Source organism: Trachemys scripta, chromosome 3 (assembly GCF_013100865.1).
Source record: "Trachemys scripta elegans isolate TJP31775 chromosome 3, CAS_Tse_1.0, whole genome shotgun sequence".
NCBI classification, from domain to species: Eukaryota; Metazoa; Chordata; order Testudines; family Emydidae; genus Trachemys; species Trachemys scripta.
Genome location: NC_048300.1, coordinates 25731854 through 25743594, shown reverse-complemented (window position 1 = coordinate 25743594; position 11741 = coordinate 25731854). Strand labels below are relative to the sequence as shown.

The following is an 11741-nucleotide window of genomic DNA, read 5'->3' as shown; positions in this document are numbered from 1 at the left end:
TTGAATATATATATATATTGATAAAACAATAAAATCACAATACAGCTACACTCATACCAAAAAGATAAAGTTTTTCAAACTTGCTTAATGGTATATTCTTCTAACAGCTCATTTTAGAAAATCTGCCTCAATCTACCCAGACCATACACAGTGCACAAAATGAGAAATGTTATCCTCTGCTCTACCTTTTCTTGAATGCAGCAAAATTACCTCTGATGAAGCACAATGTACAGCTTTCTTAAATCTTTTGCATTAGCTGGTGCTGCACACAGGAAAAACAAAGATGATTAGTTTTAAATCCATACATAGCAGCTTACAATACTTAAGATGATGAAACACATGGCAGTCAAAACAGGTATTTTTCCTCAAACACTGTGCTGCTAAAATATAAAGATCTGTGAAATTGCACTGCAATGTCAAGGTTTTGCTATTCCCTGACCCTCCCCATGTAATTCAAATGAATATTTGCCCCCTGAAAGATGAACTCCTATTGAGAAGTTGCTTCAGGCTTTTTACTCAGTTTTGCGTTTCAATCCAGGTATTTTAGCTTGGATCCTAAAAAAGAGTGAGAGAAAATTAAAAGGATATTTAAATGTGGAAATAAAGCAGTATTTATAGCATAAATGTAGCCTTGAAAATGTCAATGTTTACAGATAATTATCATAGATATATTAATTTGCCACACTAAGAAAATTGGCAATAAAGTTGCTAAATCTCTCTTCACTCAGCCCTGCTCCGCTGAGGACCTAAAGTCCTCTGCATATAAATCTACTGATCTGGACTCCTATTAGAATGATTCAAACATTTTCCATCAAATATTTTTAACTGCACTGCAAGGAATCAGTTGATTCTGCAAGTCTCCCACAGTTTTTAAGTAAGTTTTTTCTTCTTGATGACTATATATAGCTTCCTTAACATACCCAAGGTGTTGTATGTACATCAAAAAGCCTATACAAGCTAGTTTAAAACAGCCAACATAAACTCACTTAGTCACTGCATCTCTGGCAGTCTTGTTCACAAGTCCCAAATAATGGTCAATTTGAGCCTGAAATTTAAAAGAGAAAACAGAAAAGTTAGCTGTTTAGCTTTACTGCTGCTAAAGGCTGCTTTACTACTTGCAAGTCATCATTGTTCCTTGTCTAATTAGTTTATGCTTCATTAACTGCCCTGAAATATTCTAAGACAAGCAAAGAGCCAATTTTTTGTTTATTCTGGGGTTTCATATAATTTTTTGCAAATCACAGGCATAAAACTATTCTGCTCACATCTCTACCAGCCAGTAAATAAAACAGCCCAGCTTCTAGTATAAACAGTGCTGTATGGTGAAGGAAGAAACTTTCCTAGAATAATAGCAGATGGACAGATACTGAGAATCACTGCGAAAAGGAAGCTGAATCAATACATCCACCTGCAGGAAAATCTCACTAGTCTTTGCCCCTCCCAGTCACAGGCAACAAAGTGACAGGATGGTGAAACCCTCGTTCTGAACATGGAAAGGCCTGCTACTGTAGGTTCCTGGATTCTAACCAGCTCATGCAGTAAGTCACCATCACTATTTGCTTTTTGAAATGCATGTGATGCAGCAGGGATTAAAACGTATGTACACTTGCAAACACCACGATCAGTATATTCTAGCGTTTCATGTGTTTCTTCCATATAAGTAGTCTAGTTCTTAGCAGCTCAAACCGCCCTTTTCTTCAGACTGCTCCCACACAGAGTGCACAACCAAGACCCTTGTATGCACAAAAACAAATGTACTGTTCATGCTTCTGGTTTGCTTTATTTTGAGGAACTATTTATATTGACAGCTCCAAAACAGGTGGTAATTTATATACCTCTACCCTGATATAATGCTGTCCTTGGGAGCCAAAAAATCTTACCATGTTATAGGTGAAACCGCGTTTTATCAAACTTGCTTTGATCCGCCAGAGTGCGCAGCGCCCCCCCTCCACTCCCCGGAGCACTGCTTTACTAAGTTATATCCGAATTCGTGTTATATCGGGTCGCGTTATATTGGGGTAGAGGTGTACGTTAAGAGTCACAACCATTCTTGGGCTCTTCCTGACAGTGCAGTATTGGGTCTCTTTATATGTATACTGTTAGAAGCACAATGCTTTGAACAAGTGAGATATCGCAGTTCCCTTCTGCTATTCTCCACATACACCTGGACAGTTACCAGAGATGCCATGGCAGTTTGAAGGGAGTGATCAACTGAATGCTGGCTGGCACATTGGAGTTTAACAGGTTCCAAACAGTCAAGTCTGCACATGGGCCAATTATGTGATCTGCCTTTACTCCTAGTCACTATGCCACAAGGATGTTACAAAAAGTAGTTTATTACCACTGAAACAGAACAGCCAAGCTGGACTGCAGAAGGGTGGGATGAAGCCCACCATAAAAATGTATATTACTACTCACACATTATCACCAGTAGGAGTTTCTCACCAGGGGGTTCAGAAATTTCCCTGGAAATTGACAGTAAAACTGCTAAATCTCTCAGCTTCTGCCAAAGCAGAGTCTCTCTTGAGAGTTCATTAGCTTGGTACACTTGATCACTGCACTGCAGAGCCCCGTGAGCTTTGTCTTTTATAAGAAATAATTCCCTTATAATGAAAACATGGGGCCTAGTTCCCTCTGTTTGGGCAGCAGAACCTATGAGCTGCCAACTTTCAAGGACTGCAAGATTTTGATTAATTTACCTCAAAAATTTGGACTTCCCTCCAACATAAAAAAAAAATCTACCTCAGACACCTGACAATCATTTGACCTGTAGCACAAGGAATACTATCATGACTATCAAGATCAGTCTGACGCAGAGTGCACAAGCAGAGCCTTGTTTGTCTTCAGCATGTCTCACTGGGAGCCAGGATGTACTGGGATTCATTCAGTTCCTTTGTGTCCCTTTGCCCTCAGAGATTGAAGGCTTCGTAAGTGAGGTTGGGCATTTTAAAGGGACTATTTTTATACTTTCAGAAAGCAACAAGCAGCTGGTGATTTAAGTCAGTGGGACTAGGAAGCCGGCAGCCAGGATAAGTTGTCAGTCTTCCTCCTCCAGGGCCATGTGACTTCCCTTCATCTTATGAGTACTTCCTTCTTTTCTGGTGCTGAGTGTTCTTTACTGTGCAGGTGGGTTTGAGAGCAGATGATGGGAGCATCCCAAAATTGCCCTGTATGCCTCATTGTATTTGGTCCCTGCTGCCTTCTTCACTGCATTGCCCGTTTACACTGGTCTTTATTGTATAGGTGTTTTTCAGAAGAGAAGGAATCCCTGTGTCACTGCTCACCCTGGCCAATTCCGGCCTAGTACTGCTACAATCTCCTGTCCCTCACGGCAATTACTGTCAACAGATTTACCAGAGGAGCATTAGATTGTGCCAAGCTCTCCCTACATGCGTTAGCCAGTTCTACAGATCACATGGGCTCAGGGATAAAAGTCTGGAATGCCAGCTCCAAGGTGGCGTCTCAAAAAACTATATAAAGTACTTACTGAGATTTTACATAACTCAGATATTGCTACTTTAGTACTGAACAAATCGGGATCAGAGGGAGAGAAGGTGAAATCATACTAAGCAAACCTCTCTTATAATTACTGTTTGCTGGGAGAGCCTTCACATATTTCCTAAAGAAGAGGGGAGATGCACAATGCACTATGGGCTTTAATTGTACTACTCATCAGAACACTGTCAGGAAACCTGCACTGGCAATCTTCAGAAACAATATCAGGTATTGAGGTTAAAGGTTTAGGAGACTAAAATCAGATTTCTAGTTATTCATTCTTAAGTGTTTCTGATTCGACAGGAGTAATTTTTAATCAGACATTTGTGAATGTCAGACATTAAGCACTCACCTGATGTCTCTCATAAATAACAGGAACACTGAAGAGTGAAATCAGAGCTGGAAAGGAACAAAGCGGGTTTAAATACAAACAAGATAAAGACGCCACTCAACCAAAACTTAAAATTTGAATTCACAGTCTGGCATTTTTTAAAAAAAGCAAAAAAAAGAACTAAACCACAATGCAAAAATGGTTAGGTTATTGTAATTTAAATGGATCTTATAAGAAAAAGCTGTTGTGTAGCAATACTGTATTAGTTACAATTCAGGTTTTTGTCATCCTGGTGGAACATGACAGTAACCAGTTTTGCATCATCATATAATTTATACAAGGCAACTGGAATTTGAAAGTAAGAACTACAGGCAGCCTGGAAAGCAATGAGCAAAACTGAATATAACTTTTTAAATGATGTTGTTTTGTCCTGAAACTTGGCAACCTAAGGACAAACAATGAAATTCAAAAATACTATTTTTATAATTCCACAATCTAAAAAAATAAAATAAAAGATAATAAAATAAATGGAGATATCCCATCTCCTAGAACTGGAAGGGACCTTGAAAGGTCATCGAGTCCTGCCCCCTGCCTTCACTTGCAGGACCAAGTACTGATTTTGCCCCAGATCCCTAAGTGGCCCCCTCAAGGATTGAACTCAACCCTGGGTTTAGCGGGCCAATGCGCAAACCACTGAGCTATCCCTCCCCTACAGTTTGTTGTACTGCGAGTAGATACACACAGCATTTTAAGAGGCTTCAATACTTTTCCAGGGTTATTTTGCAAGTCAAAGTATTTAACACAATTTAAAGCACTTACCCAGTATCAGTAATGTCAGACCATTAAACAAAGCACCAACATAGGTGAATACCCACATCAGCACTGCAAACTGAAAGAACAAAGGTCAGTTAGGCCATAAACAGTCTAATCAAGATGTGTTAATTAGAACATTAAGAGAGGTGCCTTTAACAAAATTACCCTTCTCTGAAGCATAGCTTTGGAGCTGAGCTCTGGCTCCGCTCCAGCTCCAGGCAAAAACCTGCAGCTCCATTGCTTCGGAGCTGCTCTGCGCTCCAAAGCCCTGCTCTGAAGGCATGTATAAAGCTCAATAAAAACACACTTTGTATGTCAAAGATAATTATAGATGAGGGACTGTATGGGTGAGGTGATGAGTAATAGGATACGCAGCCTTTCATTTCGAGGTCACAAGTCTGAATTCAGCCCAAGTCAGTAGTGACGAAAAAGCTGCTACCATTTGATGACTATTCAGTGTTCTCTGCACTTACATAGCACTTTCAATCCATAGTGCTTTATGATGACGGGTAAGCATGAATATTTTTTCCTTACAGATGGAGTTAGTGAGGCATGGTAAGAGGATAACTGTCTTGCCTAAGGTCATACAGCAAGTCAGTGGCAGAGATGAAATAGAACCCACGTCTCCTGACTTACAACCCAACACCCAAATCCACAAGGTCAGACCCTCCCCTTTACATAGGATGTGAGTTGCTGAAATTAAGCTGGTTACCCCTGTACAAGAGTCAACATCACAAAAAGCACCATTATAACCACATTTTTGCTGATTTGACTCAGTACAGAGGCCAAGAATTGAATAATCTGTAGCCTGAACTGTTAAGAGTTGGTAATGTTGTGTCAGGGCACAGGCCTGTTTGAAATGCAGTGTGGAAGAAATGGCAAGTTTATTTTCCTTCTTTTTTCATTTTAAATGAACAGTACAGATACTCTTACAAGTGTGGATTCAGTTATTAAATATTCATAGTAGGAAGGAGTCAAAGACCATCTTCCATTTTATGGCATAGAACATTTAAACCAAAAAGCATAAAGCCTTAAGAATTAAAAGTGCTGATGGAATTTTAAGGTTACAAAAAAGCTTTAAAAATCTGGACTAACAAAAATTTAGAAAATAAGTGTATATTCTGGTAGGAAAGACTCTTGAAACCCATGTATTGCTGTAATTTCTGAATTATAGGCATAATACCCATAAACCACACTGCAGAATTAAACTCTCTCTCACTCACACAGTCTGGACCAAATCCTCTGCTTGTGTCCAGTCCATACTCAGCACAGCAGAGTGTATCAGGAAGGCAGGACTTTGTTTGGACTTGGAGCAGTACTGCTGATAGAAAGTTTTGCCTCCCTGCTCTACACAGAGAAAGCCCAAAATTATGTAAGTTCTGAATCTACAATTTTTTAAACTTTTGTCAACTTCACTATTTATACTGCAAAAGTGGCAACCTTGTGCTGGGGGCGATACAAACATTTAGTAAAGGACAGTCCTTACCCTGAAGGACGTGGCACAAAATCATAGTAACGTAAAGTGAAAACCCCACTATTGCAGGAACAAGCACTTTCTAAAATTAAGTAGCATATACCGAAGACACTAGAGCCCAGTTTAGCCTTACATCCATATATTCATCTCCTTTATGCCGAGATACTAGATAGAATAAGGAAGTTTACTGATCCCCAAAAGTACCATTTTTTTTTTAGCAGAAAAGGGAAGCACCAGAGAAGGGGGTTGTCTTATGAACAGGTATAGAAAGGAAGAGATGGGCTGTGTCCCCCAACAGAGGGAGCAAGGAGAGGCAGAAGGGAAGAGGCGGGGCCAGTCTCTCCGCTTCTGGCCACGCTGCTCTCCCCCCAGCCTCTGAAGCAGCTGCAGCTCCGGGGCTGGTAGGCTGCAGCCGAGCCACCTGGCCCAGCCCGCCGCAGCCGCGCCGCCTGGCCCACTGGAGCATGCTGCGGCCGCGCCGCCCTGCTCAGCCCACTGGAACATGCTGCGACTGCGCCGCCCAGTCTGGCCTGCCAGAGCAGGCTGCGGCTGCACTGCCCAGCCTGCTGGAGCAGTTCCAGCCAGGCCAGAGACATTCTCCCCGGGCCTTCCCCAGATAAGGTGGGAAGGGATGAGATGGGGAGAGTGTAGGGGTCCTGGGCTAGGGGTGGGGTCATGTGGGGGGTGGTCACAGGGGTACTCCCCTGACTCCCAGCTTCTCCCCCCCCAAAAAATTTCCCCACCAGTTGCTGTTCCTGCCCGTCAAGGTAAGCAGCTGGCACACCGGGACACTTTGTTTACTTAGGTTTACCTCCGTGCCTGCGGACGCTCGAGGTAAACAAACCATCTCGGCCCACCAGCGGCTTATCCTGATGGCCTTAGAGCCAAAATTTGCTGACCCCTGAATTATAGGGTCAGCTTATGAACGGGTTATAAAAAATTTCCATTTTTACTTATCCGTCTTGGGGGGTGGGGGGCGGCTTATAAACGAACCGGCTTATGACCGAGTATATACGGTAACTACTGCTGCTTTTTCTTAGTAAGATTTTTTTAAAGCTCTTTATTTCTATGGCTCCAAGCCAGAGTGAAGCATAAGCAGTCCAAAGTCTATCACAAAGATAGTACTGCTCCATACAGGAAAGAATGCATGCATAAGGTCTAAAGTTCACTGTCTACATGAGTTACAGTGATATGCTTGACTCCTACTGTAATCCTGATGGGTGAGCCAAGTGCCGTAAGTAATTCTTCACCCACTTTATTCCAATTATTAGTAACTGATTACACAATACAAGTAATTTGTAATCTAATTTAAATGGCAAATTTAAAAAAAACAAGTTGTTTTACTATGAGCTAGTTCAATTAAAGTAATGGACTCCATCACTCAAGTAACAACATGGCTTCATAGTATTCATGTCCTAACAGAAATGTTCTTTATCGCATGAGTTTTGGATGAATCACTATATAACTGCATACCTAATACAATACAGTTCCCTTCCTTGGCTTTTCCTGGCAAGTACTGCATATAGCTATTCTTTGAAGTTATAACTGAAAGAATTCCTTTGAACTTGACCATATACAGTACAAATAAATCAAAATATCTCAGAAATGATTACACCTAGATTTCACTGTTAGCATAAGTACATATGATAATCTGGACTATACTCCTGTTCCACTTTCAACTTCAGTAACATGGAATATTATGTAAAAGCATAAACGTAATTTTCTACACCCAAGATGTTTATTTAAATAGATAAACCAATGTCATTTGTTCACCGGGGCCCTTATTAGGCATAAAACCTCAATATCTTAAAGTTTTCCTACAACAGAAACTACTTCAGAGCCATGAAATTTTGTAAGCTGACTTTCCAGTTTATTGATTTCATACAAAGCCTACATCCAACTATCATACAATAAAAAAGTGCATTAGGTTTAAGTAGGTTAAAACTTTCCTCCAAGACAAATGAGCCTCTTTCAATATTTAGAAATCAAAAGAAATTGAAGAAAAAGAAATAATAGTTTAGCAGGATAAACAGCAGCTTTCCTGAAGCTCACAAACCAAGCTATTTAAACAGCAACTGGAATATTTATTTTGAAGGATTTTTCCTCTTTTCTTGCATTCATTAATAATGACTGAATGAAAGTCAGATCTTCAAGAACAATTTGGCTGTCCATTCTTTTCCCTTAACCGATGGCCTAATTCTTTGTTTGTAGCATCACAAGCAGTTGGTGTGTAAATTCTCATATCACAAATGAGGGCTTGCACCTTAAGGAGCACCTTAATTATTAAAACCTTTTTGCCAGACAAAAGCCCTTTGTGATTAAGTTTTTCCATGATGTATTTAATTCCTTAGACAGATCCACAAGATTTTAGTCCTGGCCAAAAGAGGCTTTAAATCTAAGGCTAAAACATGCCTCACAAATAGCTAACTATAAGAGCATACAATATATGTAGGGAATTTGCTTTTTTTAAAAAGGGCAATTTAAAAGATAATTGATTATATATCAAAATGTAACTTTGGTCATTTCACAGCTGTTCAATTGGCTAGAACTGTGGTTTTTAACCTGTAGTCCGCCGACCCCTTGGGTCCGCAGACTATGTGTAAGGAGTCCATGAAAGGTTGTCATTACTTCTATACTGTGTTTTTACATTTTACAGTGTTCTATACTGTAGTTTTCAATCTGTGGTCTATAGTTCAGTTCCCTCTTATTGACTGTGGAAGTGGTGTTCTCTTCCCCCAGAGGATCACTAAGTGTGAAGATTGAGAGGGAGGGGCAGCAGTCAGAATATAGTTACTGCAGAAACTCACGCAGAAGTAGAAACAGATCTGATTGGACTACTGTAACAACAGAAATAGAAATGGGAAGCGCAAGAAATGAGAATGAGAAAGTTATTCACCTTGCAGTAACTGAGGTTCTTCGAGATGTGTGTCCCTATGGGTGCTCCACTCTAGGTGACAGTGCGTCCCAGTGCCGTTGATCGGTGATCTTCGGTAGCAGTGCCTGCTCGGGACGCACGCGCTAAGCTGCTATCTCATGGCGTCGTTAGGGCTGCCTGAGCACTCGTGTCCTGCACCTCCCTCAGTTCCTTCTCTACCGTAGAGTTGTCTTATTATTACTCCAAAGTAGAGGGGAGGAGGGTGGGTAGTGGAGCACCCACAGGGACACACATCTCAAAGAACCTCAGTTACTGCAAGGTGAGTAATTTTCTCTTCTTCGAGTGCTGTCCCTATGGGTGCTCCACTCTAGGTGAATGTGAAGCAGTACCCACTATGGTTGGTGGGATTTTGGAATTGTGTGAGGGACAACGGTAAACAGTACCGTATGGCCGACTATGGTGTCTGCCGTGGTATCCCGTGTGATAGCATAATGTTTGGCAAAGGGGTGGTCAGATGTCCACGTGGTCGCCTTGCTTATGTCTGTAACAGGTATGTTGTGGAGGAAGGCAATGGATGTTGACATTGCTCTAGTAAAAGGAGTCCTAACACCCTCTGGTGGTTGAACATTCTGGTCTGATAGCAGGATCTGATGCAGGCGGAGATCCACTTGGGGAGTCTTTGCTTAGAGAAAGCGTCACCCTTTGATCTCTCGGTAGTAGAAACAAATAGCCTAGGGGATTCACGAAATGGTTTAGTTCTGTCAAAATAGAATGCAAGAGCCCGTCGGATGCCAAGGGTATGTAACGCAGTTTCCTGTGGAGTCGTGTGAGGCTTGGGATGGAATACAGGTAAGTGTATTGACTGGTTAAGGTGGAAGGTAGACACCACCTTGGGGAGGAATTTGGGGCGGGTATAGTAACTTTCTCTTTAGAAAAAATGGTGTAGGAAGGGTAGGCCATCAGGGCGCTTACTTCACCAGCTCTTCTTGTTGACATTATGGCAACCAAGAAAGCCACTTCCATGGGCACGTGGAGCAGGGATGAGGTGGCCAGGAGCTCAAAAGGGGGTTTCATAAGAGCACGGAGAACTAGGTTGAGACTCCAGGAGGCTACTAGCGAATGAATCTCAGGGTAGAGATTTTGCAAACCAGTGAGGAAGCGTTTCATGGTGGGGTGGGCGAAAAGTGAATAGCCATCCAGAGTGTCATGGAAGATGGTAAGGGCTGCGAGGTGTACTCTGACAGAACTGAGCGAAAGCCCATCCTGTTTTAGTTTGAAAAGATAATATAAGATGTCAGGGAGGGTTGCAGTCTGGGGTACTAGGCATGTGTGGAAGCAGCAGATGGAAAAGCGTTTCCACTTTTGCAGGTAAGTCTTAGGAGTGGAGCCCCTTCTACTGTGCAGGAGGACGTGTTGGACCTGTTCCGAGCAGGCTAATTCATGGGATTGAAACCATGAAAGAACCATGCCGTCAGATGGAGTTTCCAGAGCCGTGAATGAAGAAGCCGACTGCAGTTCTGGGAGAGGAGATCTGGTCTGTCGGGGAGAGTACAGGGAGGACGGATGGACATGCGTAGTAGGTAAGGATACCATGTCTGCTTGGGCCAAGCTGGGGCAATAAGTATGATCTAGGCCTTGTCCTCTGTGATGTGGTGTAGAACCCTGTGTATCAGTGGAAAAACGTACATGAGGGAGTTGTTCCAAGGAACGCAGAATGCATCCCCTACAGATGCATTTCCGAGTCCCGCTCTGGAGCAAAATAGATGGTATTTGCGGTTTTGAGGAGTGGCAGACAGGTCTATTGACGGAGTGACCCAGTGGGAGAAGAGCTGTCGGAATATCGTGGGATGTAATTCCCATTCGTGTTCCTCGGAGAAGTGTCTGCTGAGTGTGTCAGCGGTAGTGTTGTGACACGCGGGCAGGTAGGAGTGTTGACTTTTATGTGATGTTGTATGCACCAATTCCATAGTTTAATGGCTTCTGTGCATAGGCAGTGAGATCGTGCTCCTCCCTGCCTGACGTCTCTGAGTTCTAGGAGATAGATGTGCAGACACTGGTCGCCTAAGTGCGCTCCGTAATCTATCTGGGAAGCGTCCATGATCAGCATGAGTACTGGAGAATGTGGATGGAAGGGAACACCTGTGCATAGCTTCTCTGGTTTTGTCCACCAATGTAGAGAGGCCAATATATTCGGTGGCGGAGTCAGTGTTATGCAGAAACAGTGTCTGCTGGGTTTGTAGTTGGAGTTGAGTCAACCCTGAAGGCATCTTATGACAGATTTTCGTTAACAAACTGCCTGGGGCCATAGTTGATCAGGCTGGGGCCACAGGATCTTTTTGGGGAGGAGATGACGAGGCACACCAAGTGTAAATTTTAAAGTTTTATTGATAAAATAATGAAATAACAGCAGAGTGTGCTGGGAACGCTCCCACATCACTCAGGGGAAGAAAGAAAGCGTTAATGTCCCAAGCCCTAACCCACTTTCATACTCACTCACGCACGACTCAGACTGGCCACGTCTGGGTGTAATGTCAGAAGAAAGGGGAAGGGGGGGAGAAAGTGGACGGGAATGCTGTCCTGGGCCCAGGCCGTCCAAGGATCTGCTGTGCTCTCCGAGTTGCTTCAGCTCTAAGGAGGGTTTTTTAAGTCCTGGGCTCCTTGGGGGGTGGTGGTAGTGGGGTTCGTTCAGGGCCCTCTGTTCCTGGTGCTCTTTGTACCAGTCCAAACAGACTTGCCCTGGTTTCCCAAAACAT

At 42.7% G+C, this 11741-nt stretch overlaps 1 protein-coding gene across 5 annotated transcripts in view; it reads right to left on the bottom strand.

The window, feature by feature from the left end:
* Positions 1–10: 10 nt before the first annotated feature.
* RTN4 (reticulon 4) overlaps positions 11–11741 on the bottom strand; it is an 85776-nt gene continuing 74045 nt past the window's right edge. For all 5 annotated transcript variants that reach the window (XM_034764316.1, XM_034764317.1, XM_034764318.1 and 2 more), the window contains 4 exons: positions 4646–4715; positions 3848–3894; positions 987–1045; positions 11–555 (listed from right to left, as the gene is read on the bottom strand). In XM_034764316.1, the coding sequence (XP_034620207.1) occupies positions 513–555; positions 987–1045; positions 3848–3894; positions 4646–4715 (219 nt within the window). In that variant the 3' untranslated portion in view covers positions 11–512. The remainder of the gene's footprint in view (positions 556–986; positions 1046–3847; positions 3895–4645; positions 4716–11741) is intronic.